We start from the raw sequence: 22,121 nt of genomic DNA, 5'->3' as shown, positions 1-22,121 counted from the left end.
GCTGGAGGGGCCGCGGCCTCCACTGCTGTGCCTCCAGTGGGAGCCGCCCCAGGACCCTGCCGAGGGGACGCGGCTTCCCACCTCCGGGGGAGGCGGGGGAGGAAGGGGCTTGGCGCCTCCGGGCACCCCTCGTCCACGCCCCTTGCCGGCCTCCCCTCCTCTCAGTCGGGTCCCAGACTTCGCTGGAGCGGCTCAGCATTCAGGAAGCACGTGTTTGGGTTTATTCTATGGGACTTGCATGAACAGCAGGTGGAGGGGACACAGGGTGGGGCCAGAAGGGCCCCCAGGCGGCGGGTCTGTCCCCAGGACTTGGGTCGCCGTCCTCCCACACGCGATGGCCTCGCCTCCCCGATGACGCTCACCAGACCTCCTCCCTGGGCTTCCCAAGTCACTCATCATCCAAACCCCTGTGGCCGAGGGGCTGCAGGAATGAGGGGTCCCTGTGTCCCTCTCATCGGGTGGGACACTCCCAGGGGACCACGCGCACGGCTCCTCCACGAATCACACCGACACCGTCTGGTTTGTGCAAAGTCCTGGGCTCCTGAGCCTGGGCCTGTTCCTCGGAAGCTGACGCCTCATTACAAAGTTCAAGGCCAAGCCCACCCGCCCCTCCCCAGACCCGGGGCCTCAGACAGCCCCGCGCCCTCAAGCTGTCTCAGCCCAGGGGAGCCAAGGACACGAGGAGGCTGAGTGTCACCGTCATGTGGGGTCCTGGGGCAGAAGACGGACATCAGGGGGAACTGAGGCAGTGTGAGTGAAGTGTGGACTTTGGTGAAGGACAGTGTGTCAATGTCAGTTCACTGACTGTGACAAATGTGCCGCCTGAATGCCGGTCGTCAGCAGGAGGGGACGGGCTGGGACACGGCGACGCTGCACCGTCTTCAAGACTCTTCTGTGAATCTGACTCTTCTAAAAAGTAGGTCTGTTGAGACAGATGAAGAACCTTCAGCAACGGGCCAAAAAAAAAGAATCTGCACCTTCTCGTCCCCCTACCCCCTCCCCCTCCCTCCCCCCTTCCTCCTCCTCTCCCCCTCCCCCTCCCTCCCCTCCCCCTCCTCTCCCCCTGCCCCCTCCTCCTCACTCCCCTCCCCTCCTCCTCCTCTTCCTCCTCCTCCACTTCCTCCTCCTCCCCCTCCCCTCCCCTCCTCCCCCTCCCCTCCCCTTCTCCTCCCTCCCCCCTCCTCCTCCCTCCCCCCTCCTCCCTCCTCCCCCTCCTCCCTCCTCCTCTTCCCTCCTTCTCCTCATCCTCCTCGTCCTCCTCCCCCTTCTCCTCCTCGTCCTCCTCGTCCTCCCCGTCCTCCTCGTCCTCTCCTCCAGAAAGCCTGGAACTTAGAAGTGCTCAATAAATAAGAAATGCTGTTGCATGATGAAGGGAAAAAAACACTTGACTTTTGCTCTGCAAACTCGGCTTCTGGGCTCCTCGCCCGCAGATACACCCTGGGGCGTGGGGCGGGAGGGGGAGGATGGGAGGAAACCCCGTAAAAGATTACAACCAAAAGATTATGATCCAGAGGTTGAGGTCACCTCCAAGGTCAGCACCGTGACGGGGCACCATGTGTACCCGTGTTTCTGTGGGTATAAAACCTTCGCCCAGAACACCTTGGGACGAGACAGAAGGCACCGGCACAGCTGCCTCCTGGGATCAGCAGGGCCAAGGTGGGGAACGGGGACCTTGCACCCCTCTAACTGGTTTCCTGTGGGAAATGATAACTATGTCAAAACTCGAGTTGAGGCCAGGCTGTGAGGGGCTGAGGAATCTTCCGGGGTGACTCGTGCAGGGTTTGGCTTCCATGCTTTTGTCAGAACGGCAAATCACCCCCTGAGATGTGTGCATTTCACCTGTATGACAGAGAGGGAGAGAGGGAGGGCTCTAAACAAATCCCGGGATCCCAGCCACGTGCACAGCATCCCGAGTCTGCACCTCACTCTGAAAGGCGTCAGCGGCTCAGCCGGATGGACGGGGGCGCAGAGGGACAGCCGACCAAGAGGAAGAGACGTCCCACCGTTCGTGGCTGAGCCTGCACGGCGGGGACCTCAGTGCTCACCCGGCAGTTAGTCCCACTTTGCTGCGTGTTTCAGAATTTTCATAGTAAAATAAAATGATGCTGCTGGATAGTGGCACGTCCTCAAACTGTTAAACAGAGTGACCGCACGGTCCAGCCATCCCCCTCCTACGTGCGCCCACACGGACGTTTGCACACGTGTCCCCAGCGGCAGAGTCACAACTCGAGTGTCCTTCGGCAGGTGACACATCCACACTCGTGTCCACCCACACGCTGGAGTATCACGCAGCCATGAAGAGGAGCGAGGCCCTGACACGGGTGCACGTGGACGGACCTGAACCCACGACGCTCAGGGAGAGAAGCAGCCACAGAAGGACACACGGCGTGTGACCCCATGGACGGGAAACGTCCAGAACAGGCAGATCCACAGACAGAGAGCGGGCTCGTGGGGGCCGGGGGCTGGGGAGGGTGTGGGGGTGATGCTGATGGGGACGGGGCTGCTTTTCAGGGGATGGAATGTTCTGGAATTAGATCATGGTGATGGGTGCACAACACTGTGAATGTACTAAAACCCACTGATTTACACACTTTAAAAGGGTGAGTTACATGGCACGTGACTGACATCTCAGTAAAGACGTTACCAAAAAAATGAGAGGAAGAAGAAGGGTCTGGATGTTTTTGTTGCTGGCTCCCCGCCTGCTCCCCAGGCCCCGCACCCGGCACACACTGGCGCTCACCACAGACCAGCACGGCCCTGCCCGCCCCCTGCTGGCCAAGGCTCTGGCTGTGGCTCCCACGCCGGCCAACGCTGCCCTCTGCAGTCCCCACTCCTGGGAGCAGCCGCCGGGCTCCCCCGAGCAGCCTCAGTGCAACCTTTGTTTTACGAGTGGGGAAACTGAGGCTTGCGCAAGGCCACGCAGCCAGCACGGGCAGAAGTCGGCTCAGAATCCAGTTTGCCTCACTAGGATTTATTGGTCCTCTGAGACGGGGCGGTCCCCTCTCTGCCCTCCACGGGACCTGCAGGGGAAGGGTCCCTCCAAGCCGGGGACTCGGGGTAACCCCTGGAGCTCAGGCCCAGGCGGAGACGGTCAGTGTCTGATGACCTTCCGGATCCAGGACACGTAGGGGGCCACGGCGGTGGCCACGGGAGGTTTGAAGATGTCGGTGCAGGCCTTGGAGCTGAAGGATAGGATTCCAGCCACCTTGCCCCTGCTGCACACCAGGGGCCCGCCCGAGTCGCCCTGCTGGAGGCCACACAGAGCACAGGTCACCCCTGTGCGCCCTGGAGGGGCCCCATGCTCCCTGGGGTGGCAGGCTGATTCCAGGTCAGAGAGCAGAAACCCCGCCCCGGGGCTGTAGGGCCTCTTTCCACATCTCCTTACTTCCCCTGACTCTGTCATTCTCTTCCTCCTTCTTGTCCTTTTAACACTCTTTGCTCCTTCCTCCCACCCCAGGGCCTTTGCACAAGCTGTAGCTGTGCCTTGATCATCTTTGGTGCTAGAGTTCAAACCCCATTTGTGCTGCTCGCTTCTCGACTATGTGACCGTGGGCCTCATAACCTCTCTGTGCCTCAGTTTCTGGATATGAGAAATGGGCTAATGCTGGTACCAACTTCCAGGACGCCCTGCCCCCGGAGAATGGACAGAGCTGGGGCCCAGGGAGAGTCAGGGGCTTGCGGGGTGCCCCTGGCCACAGGCTGACGCCCTCTGGCCTCCCAGCACCCCCACCCCCCGGGCCAGGTCACCTTGCAGGGGCCCTGGCCCTTGGACGGGGCCTCCAGGCAGAGCATGCGGGGGGTGATGGCGCCGTCCCAGAAGCGGCTGTTGTTGCACATCCGGGCGTCCAGCACGCGCAGGTCCAGCTCCTGCAGCGCCCTGGCCAGGGGCCCGTTCTGGTGGGTGAGCCCCCAGCCGGCCAAGCTGCACCGAGCTCCCGCCGCCACTGCCTGGCGCCCTGCGGGCAAGGCCAGGGGCCGGATGGTCCTGCTGGTCTTCACCTTCCCGTCCAGCTACAGGGGACAGAAGGGGGTAGGTGACGGGGAGGGGCGGGGCAGCGAGCGAGGGGGCTGAAGGAGGGGTGGCGGGGCAGGGGACAGCGGTGGGATGGAAGGGGCAGTGGAGGTGGGGAGCAGGGTGGGCAGGGAAGAGGGAGGGGCGGCGGGGAGCGAGGCGGGGCCGCGGGAGAGGGGCGGGGGCGCTGGAGGGGCAGGGAGGGCCAGTGGGGCAGGGGGAGGGGAGGGAAGGGAAGGGGAGGGGAGGCGAGGGGAGGTCAGTGGGGGCGGGGGGCGAGGCGGGGGGCCGAGGGAGAGGGGCGGGGGTGGGGGTGGGGAGGGCCGATGGGGGAGGGGGCGCCGCGGGGCAGGGGGCGGGGTGGGACAGGGGCGTGGCGAGGCAGGGAAGGGTGGGGGCAGGGGCGGTGCGAAGCAGGGCTGCGGGGGAGGGGCAGGGGCTCTGGAGGGGCGGGGAGGGCCCTGGGGGCGGGGGGGGAGGGGGGGAGGGGGGGGGGGGGGAGGGGGGAGGGGGGGAGGGGGGAGGGGGGGAGGGGGGAGGGGGGGAGGGGGGAGGGGACGGGAGGGCGCCCGGGCTCCCGCCGCCCCTCCGCCCGCCCCCTAGCACCTTGAGCAGCGCGAGGTCGTTCTCCAGGTGCGGGAGCGGCTTGTACTCGGGGTGCGGGACGGCCGCCCTGATGCGCACGGGGAGGCCGGGGCGCCCGAGGTCGTGGAGCCCCAGCACCAGCCTCAGCCTCAGCTGCGACTCCCTGCGGGTGGCGGCAAGTGGGGCGCGGGCGGCCGCCCCGCAGCCCGAGGGCCCTTCCCTCCCCCGCCCGGGGACACTCGCGGTCCCGCGCCCTCCCCCCGCCTCCCCTCCCTTCCCTGCTCCTTCTCTGTCCGCTTCCTCTGGGAAGCCCTCCCTGCTCCCGCCTCTGCCCCAGACTCCAGCCCAGCCCCGGCCAGAGGAGGGGGCTGTGTGTGTCCAAAAATGCCGACCCCCCAGCCTAGGGCTCCCCTCCTCGCAGGCTCCAGCCTCGCCCGGTGCATATGTTGTGCCTCAACCACCGCAATCTGTTCAGAGGCTGGCACGTGACCTAGGCTGGGCCCATCAGTACCCGTCCTCAGAACTTTGCCAGAACTATAGCAAAACCAGATCTTTCCATAGGACATAAGAGGGCCCTTCCTTGCCACCACGTGAGAGAGCCTTCCTGATAGTGCCGCCGAGGGGCAACAGGCAGAGCTGAGAGACAGGTGGGCTCCTGAACGCCTCCAGTGAGCACCTGGACCAAGCCATGCCTGAAGCTTGTGCCTCCTAGACTTTTCAGTTACATGAGCCAAGAATGCCCTGTGGTGATTTCAACCACGTTGATCTGGGGTCTTTATTACTGGCCAATCCAGAGGCAGGGCAGCTCGGGGATGGGTTTATTTGGTGGCTTCACAGTGGCATCAGGGACCCAGGTTCCTTCCTGTGTCGGCTCTGCCCACCCTTGTAGGCCAGCTCTATCCCACGGCCACAGGTGGGAGACACATTCCTGGGTGTCACAAGAGGTCCATTTGGAAGGCGCTTCACTGTAGCGAGTGAACTTCCCCAGGAATCCGTCCTGTCACATATGGCATGTCACCAGAGAGGGAGGGGACCCCCTGACGACCCTACGATTGGCTTAAATCTCTCAGGACCCACCCCCTGGTGAGAATGGGGGACTGAGGGATAGATTCGGGGACGCCTGGGGGGACAGAGGGGGTGGGGCAGGGCAGGGTCACTCACGGCTGGGCCAGGCAGTGGGCAGCTGTCAGCACCCACTGTGGGTGCACGAGGACCCCCCCGCACAGGTGGGCACCGGCCTTCTGCAGCGAGACCATGTACGGGCGGGAGTGGGGCACCGCCTCGCGCCCCCCGATGATGCGGGTCTCAAAGGTGTTGCCTCCTGGTGAGGGGACAGCGAGGGCCAGGTTAGGGCTGGAACCTGGCCCCGGCCGTGACTTTCCTCCCCCTGGACCCCCCACAGACTGGCCACCCTGACGCAGTCTCTTCTGTTCCCCGAGCCGGTCAGGTTGACAAGTAGGGCCGCCCCCGTCCCTCCGCACCCTCCCCCCACATCCCGGTCACCAGCAGGTGACTCTCCCGCGTCCACACCATCCCTTGCTTCTGGGCCCCACCTGGGCCTCCCTCGGGCACCACAGCATAGCCTCTACTCTGCAGCCAGGAGCTGGTTGAAGAGGAGAAACTGGACCCTCGTACCCACCAGCTGGAAATGTGAGATGGTGCAGCCGCTGTGCAAACGGTCTGGCCGTTCCTCAGGGGTTAACAGATACCACCCGACCCAGCAGTTCCCCCCGAAGAGAGACGAAAACACACGTCCACACAAAACCTGTGCACACACTTTCACAGCAGCACGATTCTCAGGAGCCAAAGAGTGGAAACGGCTCAAACATCCATCACTGGATGATGGATCCACACACGGGTCCACCCACACACTGGAATATTATGCAGCCGTGAAGAGGAGCGAGGCCCTGACACGGCTGCACGTGGACGGACCTGAACCCACGACACTCAGGGAGAGATGCAGACACAGAAGCACATGGCGTGTGATGCCATTGACGGGAAACGTCCAGAACAGGCAAATCCACAGACAGAGAGTGGGCTCGTGGGGGCCAGGGGCTGGGGAGGGGGTGGGGGTTCATTTTGGGGGATGGAATGTTCTGGAATTAGACCATGGTGATGGTTGCACAAGTCTGTACAAAAATTCTCTGAAGTGTACACTTAAATGGGTAAATAGTAGAGTATGTGAATTATGTCTCAATAAAGCTGTTATAAAAATTGTTTTAAAACCAATCGTGAATTTAAAAGGATAAAAAGTTTTTTACCGTAAATCAGCTCAAAATCCTCCCATGATCCCTCATCATGCTTTAAACACCCAAACTCCTCATGACCCACAAGACCCACATCAGCTGGCCCTGCCTCCTTCACCCTCGCCCTCACACCGCTCCAGCCACACTGGCCTCCCTACTGTTCCTCCAGTGCACTGCCCTCATTCCCACCTCAGGGCCTTTGCCTGTGCTGTTCCGGTAGCCTGGAGTGCCTTTCCCTTGGACATTCCCAAGTCTGGCTACCTCACAGGGCATCTGCTCAACAGTCTTCTCCTCAGAGACCTCCCCCCAGCCTCCTTAATACAACCTTCCTCCCCTCCTCCGCTCTGTTCTCTTCCCAGAGCTCACTCCTCCCTGACATTGTATCGAGCACAGACTTGCTCATTACCCATCTATTCCCAGCAGGCTATGAGCGATGCCAGGGCAGGCCCTGAGCTGGTCTTGTCCACAACAGGCCTAGAACAGTATCTGCACAGCAAATACTGACAGGTGGATGAAAGGATGGATGATGGATGGATAAGTGAATGGAGGGAAGGAAAGAAAGAAAGGAGAGAGAAAGGAGGATGGATGGATGGATGATAGATGATGGGCGGATGATGGATGATGGATGAATGGATGATGGGTGGATGAAAGAATGGATGAAGTAGACATGGATGGATGGATGATGGATGATGGATGGATGGATGATGGATGGACATGAATAGATGATGGATGGATGGATGGTGGATGGATGATGGATGGCTGGATGGATGATGGATGATGGATGGATGGATGGATGATGGATGGATGGATGGATGAAAGAATGGATGAAGTAGACATGGATGGATGGTGGATGGATGATGGATGGATGGATGGATGATGGATGATGGTGGATGGATGATGGATGGATGATGGTGGATGGATGATGGATGGATGATGGTGGATGGATGGATGGATGGAGGGATGGATGATGGTGGATGGATGGATGGATGGATGGATGATGGTGGATGGATGATGCATGGATGATGGTGGATGGATGATGGTGGATGGATGGATGGATGGAGGATGGATGATGGTGGATGGATGGTGGATGGATGGATGGATGATGGTGGATGGATGATGGTGGATGAATGATGGATGGATGATGGTGGATGGATGATGGATGGATGATGGTGGATGGATGGATGGATGGAGGATGGATGATGGTGGATGGATGGTGGATGGATGATGGTGGATGGATGGATGATGGTGGATGGATGGATGATGGATGATGGATGGATGGATGGATGATGGATGGATGGATGATGGTAGATCGATGGTGGATGGATGATGGTGGATGGATGGATGATGGTGGATGGATGGATGATGGATGATGGATGGATGGATGGATGATGGATGGATGGATGATGGTAGATCGATGGTGGATGGATGGATGATGGTGGATGGATGGATGATGGTGGATGGATGATGGTGGATGGATGGATGGATGATGGATGGATGATGGTGGATGGATGATGGATGGACATGAATGGATGATGGTGGATGGATGATGGATGGATGATGGTGGATGGATGATGGATGGACATGAATGGATGATGGTGGATGGATGGTGGATGGATGATGGTGGATGGATGATGGATGGACATGAATGGATGATGGTGGATGGATGATGGATGGATGATGGTGGATGGATGATGGATGGACATGAATGGATGATGGTGGATGGATGGTGGATGGATGATGGTGGATGGATGATGGTGAATGGATGGATGGTGGATGGATGGATGGATGGAGGGATGGATGATAAATGGATGAAAGAAAGGACCAGAGGAAAGAAAGGAGAAAGGATGATGTATGGTTGGATCCCTATCTCACTGGGTCCCCAGTTCATCACAGAGCCATTTTCATCCAGCCCGACCAGAATCCTGGGCTACCCACCACCCACCCACCTCCTCCCATCTCAAGTCCCCAGGCACCCAGTCCTGGCCAAGCACATGTGGTTTGGGGAGGCCGCCAGCTGGGGCTCACATTCCACCTCCATCCCTCCCAGTTGGGCGACCCTGGGCAGGGGGCCTCACTCGCCAGGCTGTGGTTTCCTGCTCTGCAACTTGGGGTTGTATCTATGTGCTATGACGGGCCCTGCCTCCTGGTGCTGCTGGGGGGCGCACGGCCTGCACCCGCCCCACGGTCCGTGAGTCCAGCTCGGGGTGAGGTGCGAGGGGCGCAGGATCTACCCTGGAGAAACCTGGGGGACATCAGCTCCACCAAGTGATCAAGGGGCGGCAGCAGGAAGGGGGCGAACACAGCCCCGTCCGTGGTTCCCGCTGGAAATGCACAACCTGGACCCGGCCCTGGGGACACAGCAGACAGGCCCACACCCATCCCAAGGGGACGGAGAAATTGTCCAGAGTGGAGGAGACCAAGGGGAGCTGGATTTCCACTCCCACGGAGGACGCCATCTGGGCAACTGCCGATCTGAGTAGGTCTGCAGGTTGGCGACAGCACCGTGGCACCCGGCACGTGAGAGGCTGTCCCTATCACAGCAAACATGCCCAAGCATTTAGGGGCGAGGGCCGTGCGTCTGCAACTCACTCTCAAAGGGCTCAGAAAAATACCAATCAATACGTCCATTCCTATCTGATAGAGACGCCGGCGGGGGCACCGTAAGGCAGCTGGGACGGCACGTCCACAACCGTGCAGTCTGGGAGGAGAACACGGGCCATCCGTGCGACTCTTCTGTGAGATCAAAACTAAGTCAAAGTGAAACAATTTAAAATATCGGTCCTGAGACGACCTCACCTCCACCTGGGGCCCTGCTCAGGCCTGGCCCACCCTTGGAATTCACTTAGACGAAACCCTCACAGCTCTAGTGAGATGCAGCTCACGTCCCCTAAAACTCACCATCGGGAGCGCCCCGTGCATTATGGTTGTGCAACCGTCACCACCACCTAGTTCCAGAACGTTCTCATCACCCACCAGCAGCCCTCTCCACACTTTTTAAGAATTCCGGTATTTTTTCCCTAGGTCATCCGTGTGCCTGGCCCAACATTTACAACGGAGAGTCACATTGGCGGAAAGTGGAACTCTCTCCCTCCCACCCTGTTCTGGAGCCTCTTTCCAGAAACGTCCCGGTCGCCGGGGGCGACCCTCACAGACCCTGTTAGAAAAGAAACCCCCGCCTCGGGCTCCCCGGCCCGTCTGCCCTTCCCTGGGGGGACACCGCAGGGGCAGCTGCCTCCTTCTTTGCAGAGCAGACGCCATCTCTCCCATCTGTCCCTTTCTGGCGACAGTGGGGCCGTTTCCAATCCGCATTTTGACACCCAGGGCTCTGCCTCCCACTCGTGGACCCCGGGGAACCTAAGCTCCGGGCCTCAGTTTCCCCACTTGGCTCCAGGCCCCACTCACCTGCCCTCAGGGACCCCAGGACCAGCAGCAGCAGCGGCAGCAGGGACGAGGGTGCCTCCATGGTGTGGGGAGTCAGCGGGGTGCAGGCTCCGGCCCCCGGGCCTCTCACTTACCCCTTCCTGTGGGGGAGGCCGCATTCACACCTGCCCCGCCCCGTGTACTTCACCGTGAGCATCTCAGAAAGACGTGGATTCTGAAGGCAAAACTGCATCCTCGTTATCACACCTGAGACGAACAAAATTCCCCTCGTCATCCGGCACCCCGTCACCCTCACCCCTGTCACACATGTGGGTTTTTTGTGGTTTTAATGTGTCTTCTTTGCCTCATTTTTCTTTTACGGAGAAATGCACATCACATAAAATTCACCGTCCTCACCATTTTCACATTTGCACAGCTCAGCGGCATGAAGCACATTCACGTGGCTGTGCAGCCATCCCCTCCATCCATCTCCAGAACTTTCCATCTCCCCAAACTGCAGCTCTGTCCCCATGAAACACTGACTCCCACCCCTCCCCCAGCCCCTGGCCCCCCGTCCACTTTCTGTCTCTGTGGATGTGGCTCCTCTGGGGACCTCCTGTGAGTGGACCACACAGTGTGTGTCCCTCTGTGTCCGGCTCACGTCACTGAGCATCACATCCTCCAGGTCCCTCCACATTGGAGCAGGTGTCAGGACCTCCTTCCTTTTCATGGCTGCGTAATATTCCAGGGTGTGGATGGACATACTGTGTGGATCCATCATATGTCTGTGGATATTTGGGCTGTTTCTACTTTTTGGTTATTATGAATAGAGGCGGTATGGATGCTTGTGGGCCATGAGGAGTTAGCTCCCCCGTGTGGAGGGCTGTGATGGGCTAGTGAGGCTGGGGGGGGCAGGTGTGCAGGCTTCCTGGGGCTCCCGTCCCCGCCTCCTTCACAGCCCGCCCCTCCCCCACACCATAGGACCCAGACCCCTGAGAGCTCCATCCCCTGGCTGCACCATTAGCTCAGGGCAGAGAGGACCTCCCTACGCCAGCCCAAAGAAGACCACGGCCCAGATTTCTTCTGCTTGAACTTCTCAGAAACAGCCCTCACTTCCTGCTGGACTGGGAGCTGCAAGGATGTCAGCCTGGGGTGGTCCCAAGGCAAGAGGAGTCCAGCTGAGAACGAGGCCATATGGAGAAAGCTGAGCTTGGGGTGTGTGCGTTTCCTCCTGCAGCTGTAACAAATTAACAAATTACCATACATTCAGTGCCTGAAACCACACAAATTTATTTTCTTACTGTTCTGAAGTCTGACACGGGCATCACTCTTTGGGGCTGTTCTTCTGCTGACCACAGGTGGACGGAGACTGAGTCTGGACAGAAGCAGCTCCCGGATCCAGCTATGCCTGAAACCCTGAGCCTTGTCAGTCAACGAAATTCAATGAAATCCCTTTTTGCTTGAGTCAGTTTGAGTTGGGCGTTGTGCTTTGTGCTATCGAAAAGGTCACAATAAATAAAGGAGAAGTGGCTGGAAAAACTGATGCCAAGAGGTGATGAACTCACTGTTGTGCTGGGGCTCTGGGAGCACGTCCCCATCCAGTCTCTCACTTGATGCCGTCTGGCACGTGGGGTCCTGGAATTGGGTCTTCACCCAGTGGGGTGCATGGGGCCAGGGATCAGTTTAGGAGGAACCAGCATCTATAGAGTCCCGTCCTGTCTGATCCTGACGACCCCGGGATGTGGCTCCATCTACTGGGGTGGCCGGATTCAGCCACTGAAAACAGAGGGTGCCAGTTCAGTCCAAATTTCAGACAGACAAGGGGAACCTTCTTGGTCCAAGTCTGTCCCACGTGGCACGGACATCCTTACAGCGAGAACTACTTGTTCCTCTGAAATTCACACTTAACTGGGCGACCCTAATGCTTATCCTCGTTTTGAGCTTAAAACACTGAGGTTTCGAATGTTGAGGCCACTTGTCCATATCAGGGTTACAGCACTCGAACCCAGAGCCTCAGATGCCGCAGTCAGATCCGCAGCGGAAGCTCCCTGGGGCCGTGCGGGGGGGATGGTCTGGGGGGAAGGGGACGGGAGCGTTGCCGTCTCATAGGTCGGGGTCACCCGGACAGGCGGAGCGGGGACGAGCTGGCCCAGAGTGCCCTGAGGCTCTGACCCAGGAAGCCGAGCTCACAAATGGGCGGTGGGCCCGCATCCATCACTTTGGGGGCCTGTCATGCAGCAGCGGCAGAGGGGACGGTGGAGGGAGACGTCCGCGGCAGCGAGTGGAGGGGCCAGGGGCAGTGGGGTCCCGCGACGACCGCGGGACAGGGTGGGGAAGCTTTTCCATGAACGTCTTTGGCTTTTCAGCCGCTCTGTGCCTCGACGACGACTCGACTCGGGTCCAGGAATCTCTCTGCGCCATGGGCAGCGGCCGGCCCCGCCCTTTCCTCCCGCACCCCCCCCCCCCCCACCCAGGACTGCTGCCACCTGCTGGCCCCACCGGTGCGACACAGGCCCCTCGCCGGCCTCAGCCCTGGGAGCCGCCTGCAGGTCACACAGGGGTCGGCCTGGCCCCGGCACCTGCGAGAGCTTGGAGGGTCCCACGTGGGGCCCGGGGACACCCGGTGCTCCGAGAGTGGGATGGCTGGTGACACGCAGGGCTCAGCGGTGGCCGAGGCGGGGGGAGGATGAGGACGGCCCGTGGGTCAGCAGGACGCGGCCGTGTCCCGTCCGGGGGCCTCGCTGGCCCCAGGCTGCCCGCCCTCCAGGTTTAAGAAAAGCCAGAACTTGAGAAGACTGGGTGAAACCCTCCATGTTGTAATGTTCACGTTAGGAGAGAGGCGGAACCACGGGACCACGGGGGCTGCACAGGCCCGTGGGGCCCGCAACTGTGAGGGCCCGTCCAGGCTCCAGGCACGCACCCAGGCTGACCCATTGGGCCTTCGTCCTGATGTCAGTCAGCCGCAACGGACTTTCTGTGACATGGAAGAGGACCAGGGCCTGGGTGGCGTCGGGGACGGGTGCACCCTGTGGGTGCTGGGGGCAGAGGGGCTGCCTGGGGCCAGAGCAGCGATAGCGCCCCCACCACAGGGCCCTGGTGGGCCTGACCCAGCCGTGCCTGGGACCCTGGCTGGCGGCGACTTGCAGGCTGGACGGGCGCTGCGGGGTCGTTCCCGGGCTGGAGACCCAGGATGGGGGCTGCACCCTGGGCCTCGAGAACCCTCCTTGACCCCTGGCCCTCCCCCAGGCACAAGGGCGGCCGCGGCCCGCCTGACCCGGTCACTTGCGTGGCTGCTGCAGGCGCGAGCCGGCCGGGCACCTGGGGACAAGCAGCCGTCCAGGTGGCCAAGGAGAGGGAGCTGTGGCTTCTCGTAAAGTCACTTTATTTAGATTCCAAACAAACCAAAGCAGAGAGAAGAGGCGACCGCGAGTCACTCCGTCCACTCGTGAGCCGGGAGCCCCAAGCCTCCACTGCGGCCGGCGGAGCTGCGGACAGGCCGGGACGGTCCCTCGGGTCCCCGCGGCTCCAGGCCCACCCGCCCGGCCGGCCCGGCGCCCAGCTCCTAGCTCCCGCGGGGCCCCGGGCCACAATGCAGGCCCCTCTCCAGCGGAGGCGGACGCGGGACGCGTGGACCGAGGCGGGAGCGGGGGGACCGGGCCGGCGTGCCGCCCGTGAGGTAGTCTCGGCGTCGGGCGCTCAGAGCCCACACAGCCGGCCGCTGAGGTAAAATCTGCACGTTTATTCGGCCGGGACGCGACGTCACGACTCCTCGGTGCCCGAGTCGTCCTCGTCCCCAAAGCAGCTGTCGGCCTCGGCCTCGGCCTCGGCGTCCTCGTAGTAGTCGTCGTAGAAGAGGTCTGAGCCCTCGTCGGGCGCGGGCGCCTTGGTCTGCACGCAGTACTCGGCCAGCGTGGTGGGCACCTTCACGCCGTCCCGCTCCGCGTCCACCTTGGTCCCCAGGACCTGCTTCCTGCGGAGACACGGGGCGTCAGCGACACCGACGGCGGGCGGGCGCCAGGACCCCACGGCCGCGCCTCTGGGGTAGAGGGTGACTGCGTGCAAGGCTGGGGGACACACGTGGACGGAGCAGCGGGAGGGTGCGCGACCCGGCCCGCACCACAGGGACCTCAGACTGCAGGGACACGACCCCGAGACCCTCTGCCCACGGCAGCACCGCCGCGGGCGACGGGAGGAGGGACTCACGCCCCGTCCTCGTGCTTCTGTGAACAGGGAGGGACAGACGGGCAGACCCGCGGATGGGCCCCAAGGCCGAGCCCACCCTGCAGACGCAACACGGATCCCCAGAGCGGACGGATGCTGGGGCTCACCCCTAGGAAGACGCACACAACAGACACCGCACACGGCCGCGGGCACAGAGCCGGCACACCCGCGGCTCACGCGGAGCACAGCACGAGCCCCCAGCGAGCGTGACCCCCGCCCGCCGTCCCGGCAGGAGCTACGTCAGAATGAGCACCGTGCATTATCGGCCACAGACATGGGAACGTCTGAGCCCCAGGCAGGCTGGGGACGTGGCCAGGGTGGCCGACAGGCAGAGGAGCTGTCGCCCTCACCCACGTGGCCACGGGAGCCGCCACAGCGAGGCTCGAAGATAAAAACAGCCCGGTGCTTATTGTGATGCCACGTGGGAGGGCAGCCGGGAGAAACAGGCAGAGAGCAGCTGATGGCACAACCCTCGGGAGCCCAGCGCGTTCACCCCGACTGGGGGTCAGTGCCTCGCGGCTCCACAGCACCTCCCAGGACAGCCAGTGGGACCAGCGCCACCTGCAGGGACGTCCATCACAGCCGTTCAGGCCCCAGAGTGACAGCCATGACCGCCCAGCACGGAGGACAGCCGCTCCGGACGGTGGGGACGCAGAGGAGAGCCCCTCAGGCGTGTGTGTGGGGCGCAGCAGACACAGTCACCACGAGGCACCGTCGCGGTTGTTCAGAAACTGCTCCCGTGAGACACGTAGACACCACCCGACAGGGCATGTGAGGGACGAGGGCGCGTCCCCGGGGAACGGGACTTCAGGATAAATGGGTGGCGGCCTGCAGAGCAGACAGAGACCCGGGAATGGAGCCGTCACCCCAACACACCCCCACGCCCGTCCACACGTGCGCCCCTGTCTGCGTGTGCATGTCTGCTCACCCGTGTACACCTGCCCACATGCGTGTGCCTGTAATGTGCACACCTGCCCACTCACGTGTGTCAGAGGTGGGCACTGGTGGGGCCACACGCCGTGTGACAGGATGGTGCAGGTGTGTCAGTCCCCATGGACGGGCCTCGAAGGTCAAGTGAGAGCAGTGGCCTAGGGAGGCTGTCCTCTGTGTCTCTAGATGTGAGGTCAGGGGTCAGAGGTCGGGGAGGGGGGTGATTGGGCCAGGAGAGAGGTCCAGGGCTGGACATCTGGAAGGAGACCCTAGACGTCGTCCTCAGTGGCTGGGGCCGTGGGGTCTTCTTGGCTCTGGTCTGAGATTTTTCTCCCTTGTGAATGTGCTCCCTCCGTCGCTCGGGTCTGTCGCCTCCTCGCCGAGCGCTGGGCCGCGTCTCCCAGAGACCGTCCCCCAGGCCCTTTGCCTTTCCAGCCCCACTCCGGTGCCACGGTGGGGCCCTCTGACGTGGCGTGGACAGGCCGTGGCTCCTCACCCTCCACCCATGATGCCTCTGGGCTGTCGCCAACGTCTGGGGCCCGAAGTGTCCTCACTGTCTGCATGGACGCAGGGGGGACACACCCTCGGCTTCCCGTGGGCACAGCGTGGGCCTCGAGGGGCCGGGTCAGGAGGCAGGGGTGCGTCTAGCTTGTTCGCTTTCCTAACTGAAGGCAAACGACAACCGACAATGTCGGAAAAACCTAACGAAGGATTAAGTTTGTCTCAAAAGACGCCAGCAGACCCCGCGCTGAACAGGGACAGCGGGCGGGGGGCACGAGCGAGGAGGTGGCGCCTGCGCCCTGAGAACCGTCTAGCGCAAGATCCTCAGCAAAGACCTTCACCCGTTTGCTTGTGAGGGAAACACAGGAAACAACTAGAATGAGGGGCTCAGTTCCAGCGAGACCCCAGTGACCCGTCGCCTTAATCACCAGAAAAGCTACTCCTTAGAAGAGAAACTGTTACTGAAACGTGCGACACCATGACCCTCCTGCCTCCAAAGACGACTCCGGGTTTCACAATCACGAAGGTGAATGACGCCCATGGACTGTCACATGGAGAAGAAAGACTGACGCAAAACACAGTCTCAGTGACACGAAAAACACCCTCCCCAGAAGGAGGGGCATGAAGCCAAGCCAAGGAGCAGAAGCCAGCAGAGGGATACACATGCACACACACGAACAGGCAGACACACGAACACGCAGACACACATGAACATGCAAACACACATGCACAAACACACATGAAGACATGAACACACAAACCCACGCATTAACACAGACATGTGTGAACACAGGTGTGCACACACGAACAATACAGTGCAAACCTGCAGATGCACGCAAACAGACACGCACGTGCACATACACATGCACAAATACGCAACCACACCCATGCCCCGATGTGGGTCAGGTGGCACCCAGAAGCTGACAGCAAGCCCAGCCTGGCTGTGGGACACACACACTGGGGCCAAAACGCCAACAGTGGCCCCGCGTCCTGAGAGGTGCTGCCCGTGGGGGAGGGCGCAGAGGAAGACGGGATCCTGGGGCTTCAGTCACGAGGTGAAGGGCTGTGGGGACCCTGTAAAGCTGTGAGGGCGCCTGGGTGTTAGCATGTGCACCACAATGTCAGCCTGTGTGCGAGGCAAGCGCATTATGCACACGACGGGCGTTAAGCTGCACACGCGTGTCTCCGTGTCACAGTAAACACACGGACCACGACTGGGAGATCTTGACGCGAAAGAAAAGAAACACTGAGTTTTCTGAAGCAGGGGAAGATCCCAGGAAGCGCTGGGCCTGAGCCCGCTGGACCCTCTGCGGCCCCAGTGTCCCCGCCAGGCCCGCCAGGAGCCCTCACCGGATGATGTCCGTGTACTCGCGGTCCCTGCCCTTGCTCTCCTTCCACTTGCGGTACATCACCGAGGCGTCCACGTTCGCCGGCGAGAAGGTGTTGGGCTCGTTGAGGAGGGAGATGACGCTCAGGAGGATGGTCCTGGGGGAGCAGGGAGCCAGGTGTGGGCACGTCCGCCCCGGAGTCCGGCCGACGCTGCAGCAGGAGCTGCAGGCTGTGAACGGCCGACGCGGCTGCCATTTATGGGGGGGACACCCCGAGTCCTGGCTTCCTGGCTCCTCAGGCCCGAGTCACTGCGGGGCTCTGGACGTACCGTGAAGCCAGCACCCGCCCAGGGGCCCCGTCCTCCCATCCCCCCTCCCCGGCAGGCGATGTTGGTCAGGACTTACCCCCAGGACAGGAGGGGAGGAGCACTGAGCAGCCCTACCAACCGGGCCCCTCCTGCCCTCTGCCCGGCGCCAGGGATAAGACGCCTGGGCACCCTCCTTCCACCCGTCCCCATCCCCTGGGTGTCCCCGTCCCCTGGACGTCCCTCCTGGGGAGCAGGCCCCTCTGTGCCAACTTCCACTACGGCTGGGACTGCACTGAGGATGCCTGGGCCCAGAGGCGGGGTGCCCGCTCAGGGTGAGAAGCTCACCCCCAAGATGGCAGAGGCTGAGAAAGGAGGAGAGACCCAGGGGCAGGGAGCCACAGACCCAGGATCCCCAGAAGCCAAGCCTGACGGCGGGCGGGCAGGACGTCGAGGAAGGAGGGAGAGGCCAGCAGATCGAGCCCTGGGGACTCCAGGGCCCCCGCATCCTGGTGGGAGGCCAGTCTGAACAGAGGCTGCGGCCCCAAGGACCACACAGGTTTGTCTTCCCAGGTCCATATCCCCAGGGCTGGCCGGGCCCAAGGAAGCAAGGTCAGGAACGGGGGCCCGCCCGCCTCACCTGACGTTCTGGGTGGGGTTCCACCGCTCCGAGGGCAGCTCCCCGCTCTGGGGGTCGTCGACAGGGGGGTGGAGAATGGAGATGCACACGTCCCCCGTCTGCGTGGAGACAGAGAGAGGGAGGGGTCAGCGGCTTCTGTGGCGGCACGGCCTCCCCCCACCCCCATTACAGAGGAACTGGAGAACAGGCTCACCTCGTAGATGTTGGGGTGCCACATCTTGGTCAGGAACCGGAAGGCCGGCGGGGAGTAGGGGTAGTCGATGGGGAACTTGAGGCGCGCCTGTGTGGGGATCAGCGGCTCAGCCAAGATGACCTGGTTCCCGAGCACCGTGTACCGCTCGGGGACTCCGCCAGCAAACACACAAACAGGACGATGGCCTGGGATGGATACCCCATCAGGACGGGTGGGTGTGCTCGAGGGACCCTGCTGGCTGCCCACGCCCCGGCGGGCCTGGGGTCCGGGCCACAACAGGCCACCTTGGCTTTTGGGGGTCTGTGGGCTGAGTGGCCTCCACCCGCTGTCGGGGCTCCCAGCTGCTGGCCTGAGGCCCTGGGAGCCGTGTGCCCCGAGCGCGCACTTGGGCTCCCGCGCCTCAGTTTCCAGTTACGGAGGGGATTAAAATAGCCGTGTGTTCACTCAGCAACCGCTCCTGCCGCCGCCACGGGCCGGGCCGTGGGCAGAGATGAGTCAGCGCAGGGCGGCCGGCACTCTGCCCGCAGGTGTCCCTCTGGGGGGTCAGGAAGGCCGAGCAGAAGATCACGGCAGACGGGGGGAGGGGCGCCGCCCAGGCCCTGGAGACAGCCAGGCCCACCTCGGGAGAGCTGCCCTCACAGGCAGGGGCTCAGGCCTTCGGGAACAGCCCCTGTGCCACGGGGTAAGCATGCTGAGGCGACAGGGCAGCCCGACAACAGCACAGGCCTCCCTGCACTGACACCCACTGTTCCCACTGCGAACCTCACTTCACGCGCCCACGGAGACGCCGCTACCGCTGAGCAAACCGAGGCTCAGAGACGGAAAGCACTGTGCCCAAGGGCAGACAGCAAGTGAGGTGCAGAGCGGGCTCTGGAACCCAGTCTCCCCGGCACCCCCCTACACACCAGGGGCCGTCTACGGCTCGTAAAAGGAGAAGTGGGCATGGCTGGGCTGGCCGGGAGGAAGGCGGAAGCAACCCACAGAGACCCAGGGGCACGTCCTACCCTTGTATTTCCACATCTCCTGGGAAGAGAAGCCCCCCCCCCCCCGCCAGACACAGACTAGAGGACCAGATGGACGGCAGAACCACGCAGAGTCCCAGGCTGGCTCCCCCGAGGACACACCCCACGGCAGCTGTGATGAACCCTCTACTCTCCTCTAGAGAAATGGGATGACCCCGCAACGCCAGCCTGGGAGCTCTACCCACAATCCCTTGCAACCAGTTAGTGGGCAACAGCGAGACCCACGTTCGCTCCTCCCAGACAGGCAACTTTGCTTGGGATCCTGGCCTGGCCTCAGGGGAGACCCTATTATCCCAGCTCTGAGCCATTATCCTCACAACTAGCCAGCCTAAAGCAGACAAGAGAGGCTGGGAAGATGACTGCTGACACCATTCAGTGACCAAACCTGCTCCAAGCACGAGGAGGCTGGATTCCAGATGCAGAACTCATCACAGGGCAGTCCACACTCACCCCCGGCCCCATGCCAGCACAAGGGACCTTGACTCAGGGGTCACGTCCAGCAGACCTGGCCGCCCCCTCATGGCCACGCAGCAGGCCCGCCTAGACATGAGCCCAAAGCGCAGACACAGACGTCTGCCCACCCCTCCCCGCGGCTGGCGGGCTGTGGCTTCTGCAGGGCTCCTGGCAGGCTGTGACCGGGTTCCTCTGCTGAGGCTACTCCCTACCTGGTGTGCAGGGAGACCCCCGCCTCGAACCTGTGGCTCAAAGAGCAGACGCCCCTGCCCTCTGAGTGGGGTCCTTCTGAGGCCACGCCTGAGCTCAGGTCACGAGGTCGAGAGTGCTGCCTGGGTTTTGGTCCGAGTATCCTGTCACTCCAGACAGAAACAGCTGGCCCGGGAAGCACTCACCTCCCTGCTCCCAACAACCCCCACCAAAGGGAACCCCTTGGAACTAAACCACCGCAGAGGACAGGAAAAATGGCCCAGAGCCTGAGACTCGGGCCCCCAGGAGCCACCTGCTCAGTGGAACCTGAGAAAGGCCAGCTGGGGCAAGAGGAGCCCAGCTTCTGCAGCCAGGGTCAGGGTGCTGGCAGGAGCTGGGGCCCAGGGTCCGCGGGACACCCTCTGCAGTGGGTGCAGGCACAGGGTGGAGGATGGAAGAACAGCCTCAACCTCCCCAGGACAATGTGTTACATAAAGCCCAGGATGAAGCCAAGGACCCGGCCCCTGCTATCAGCCAGGATGGCCGCTCTCCAAGCAAGTCCTGCTGCCAAGGCCCATCCAAGCCTTTGTTGGAACCCGAGCAACTGACCCAGCGGCCACCCAGGGCTGGCCTCCCTCCCCCCGCTCCTCCCTCCCCAAGGCTGCTGCTCCCCAACAATAGTGCCTTTGGTTCTGGGGAGAGCCCTTTGTCCCTCTGGGCAGGGGCAGAGCAGGCAGCTGAGAGCTGGGTCGGCCAGGGCTCCCTTCCCCTCCCTACAGGGCCGGCCAAGTGGGAAGGAGATGGCACCAGGGAGGTGAGCTTCCCAGGGAGAGGGAAGCAAGATCTCACACCCAACAAACAGGGGCGCAGAGGGGTCCTGCCTCCCCTCTGGGGGCCTGAAGCTGCCTTCCAGGGAACCGGGTGGTTCTCAGAGTTTCCTGAAGGCGGACAGAAGGGAAGACCAAGGGATCCCCCACCCTGACCAAAGGAAGAAGGCCTGGCTGGGGGAGGAGGCAGTCCAGGGTCAAAGCGGGGGGGCCGAAAGAGGAAGGAGGGCATCCAGCTGGAGGAGGAGTGCCAGCGAGGAAAGAGGGTCCTGCAGGAGAAGGAGGGTCGCCTGAGAGGAGGGGGGTTCCAGGAGGCGGGGAGGGTCTGGGACCGGGGCCATAGGAGGAGGAATCGGGGGAGAGGGTCCAAGAGAGGGAACAGGGGCCCGGGAGGACTGGGAGGAGGAGGGACCGGGGGAGGAGGGTCTGTGTCCCGGGGGAGGAGGAGAGTCCGGGTCCAAGGAAGAAGGGGGGTCCGGGGCAGGAAAGGAGGATCCGGGGCGGTGGAGGAGAAGAATCCGTGTCCCGGGGGAGGAGGGACGGGGGAGGAGGATCCGAGGCGGGGGAGGAGGAGGATCCGAGGCGGGGGAGGAGGAGAGTCCGGGTCCAGGGGAGGAGGGGGCTCCGGGGCGAGGGAGGGGGCTCCGGGGCGGGGGAGGGGGGCCGGGCCGGCGGCCGCGCACCTTGAAGTAGCCGCCCTCGTAGTAGGTGTTGGGCGGCCCGAAGATGGCCACCTCCCAGTTGTACAGGTCGCCCTCGTCCACCAGCGTCACGCGGAAGCCCTCCACCGGCTCCTCCTGCAGCCCCTTGAGCTCCAGCAGCAGCGCCTTCTGCGAGCTGGGCACCAGCGGCCGGGCCATGGCGGCGGACGGGCCCGGGGCCGCGTCGGGGGCGCGGGACGGGCCGGGGCCGCCTTCCTCCTCCTCGCCGCCGCCGCCGCCGCCGCCGCCGCCACCCGGGGACCCCGAGCGCTCCACCCGCTCTGGCGCCGCCGCCGCCCGGCGCTCTCTGGGCCCGCGCCCCGCCCCGCTGCGCCTGCGCGACCCCCGCGCTGGACCGCGCCTGCGCGCCCCCGCCGCCCGCGCCTGCGCGCCCGCCCGCGGGGCACGCCGGGAAGTGGAGTCCCGCCCCGTGCACGCGAGAACGGCCGCCGGAGGGAGGGACCGAGCGCGCAGGCGCCGTGCGCTTCCGACCCCGGAGGCGGCAGCTTCCCGGCCGGACGAGCACGGACCTGTGCGCGGGAGGCGGCGGAGGTGCCCTGAGACCCGCGCCCGCCCGCCCGGCCTTGGGGCCTTTTTTGTGACGTCCT

At 62.8% G+C, this 22,121-nt stretch overlaps 2 protein-coding genes across 14 annotated transcripts; both read right to left on the bottom strand.

Annotated features, from left to right (window-relative positions):
* Positions 1–201: 201 nt before the first annotated feature.
* On the bottom strand, positions 202–10,493 carry GZMM (granzyme M). Of its 6 annotated transcripts, none has more exons than XM_070622207.1 (6): positions 10,246–10,493; positions 6,151–6,239; positions 5,759–5,918; positions 4,619–4,760; positions 3,748–4,011; positions 614–922 (listed from the first exon to the last, which is right to left on the bottom strand). In XM_070622207.1, the coding sequence occupies exons 1-6, from the start codon at positions 10,380–10,382 to the stop codon at positions 731–733; spliced, it is 984 nt and encodes a 327-aa protein (XP_070478308.1). In that variant the 5' UTR covers positions 10,383–10,493; the 3' UTR covers positions 614–730. The 6 variants fall into 6 exon arrangements, with proteins under 6 accessions (XP_070478311.1, XP_070478308.1, XP_070478309.1 ...); XM_070622208.1 differs by lacking the exon at positions 614–922 and adding an exon at positions 2,951–3,247 and having other exon boundaries at positions 10,246–10,487; XM_070622209.1 differs by lacking the exon at positions 614–922 and adding an exon at positions 2,951–3,244 and having other exon boundaries at positions 10,246–10,485.
* A 3,075-nt stretch (positions 10,494–13,568) lies between these two features.
* CDC34 (cell division cycle 34, ubiqiutin conjugating enzyme) lies at positions 13,569–21,843 on the bottom strand. 8 transcript variants are annotated; one of them, XR_011540647.1, is made up of 7 exons: positions 21,496–21,840; positions 18,322–18,408; positions 18,129–18,226; positions 17,206–17,413; positions 15,408–16,019; positions 14,955–15,252; positions 13,569–14,173 (listed from the first exon to the last, which is right to left on the bottom strand). XR_011540647.1 is itself a non-coding variant. In XM_070622198.1 (5 exons), exons 1-5 carry the CDS (start codon positions 21,670–21,672, stop codon positions 13,766–13,768), a joined length of 978 nt encoding a protein of 325 aa, XP_070478299.1. In that variant the 5' UTR covers positions 21,673–21,832; the 3' UTR covers positions 13,569–13,765. The 8 variants fall into 8 exon arrangements, 7 of the variants coding, with proteins under 7 accessions (XP_070478299.1, XP_070478300.1, XP_070478302.1 ...); XM_070622198.1 differs by lacking the exons at positions 14,955–15,252; positions 15,408–16,019 and having other exon boundaries at positions 21,496–21,832; XM_070622199.1 differs by lacking the exons at positions 14,955–15,252; positions 15,408–16,019 and having other exon boundaries at positions 17,206–17,394; positions 21,496–21,830.
* Between the last annotated feature and the right edge of the window lie 278 nt (positions 21,844–22,121).

This window comes from Equus przewalskii, chromosome 6, assembly GCF_037783145.1.
Source record: "Equus przewalskii isolate Varuska chromosome 6, EquPr2, whole genome shotgun sequence".
Taxonomy (NCBI): domain Eukaryota; kingdom Metazoa; phylum Chordata; class Mammalia; order Perissodactyla; family Equidae; genus Equus; species Equus przewalskii.
The sequence above is the reverse complement of the archived record's forward strand: the minus strand, read 5'-3'. Positions and strand labels throughout refer to the sequence as shown.

Excerpts from the sequence above, each read along its gene's own strand:
- GZMM (XM_070622207.1), bottom strand. The coding sequence starts at position 10,382 with ATGCGGCCTCCCCCACAGGAAGGGGTAAGTGAGAGGCCCGGGGGCCGG. Across the intron at positions 6,240-10,245 it reads CCTGGGGTCCCTGAGGGCAG|CTGGTGGGTACGAGGGTCCA; the intron begins GTGAGTGGGGCC and ends TCACATTTCCAG. Across the intron at positions 5,919-6,150 it reads GGTGCCCGAGGGAGGCCCAG|GAGGCAACACCTTTGAGACC; the intron begins GTGGGGCCCAGA and ends TCCCCTCACCAG.
- CDC34 (XM_070622198.1), bottom strand. The coding sequence starts at position 21,672 with ATGGCCCGGCCGCTGGTGCCCAGCTCGCAGAAGGCGCTGCTGCTGGAG. Across the intron at positions 18,409-21,495 it reads ACGAGGGCGGCTACTTCAAG|GCGCGCCTCAAGTTCCCCAT; the intron begins GTGCGCGGCCGC and ends ATCCCCACACAG. Across the intron at positions 18,227-18,321 it reads GGCACCCCAACATCTACGAG|ACGGGGGACGTGTGCATCTC; the intron begins GTGAGCCTGTTC and ends GTCTCCACGCAG.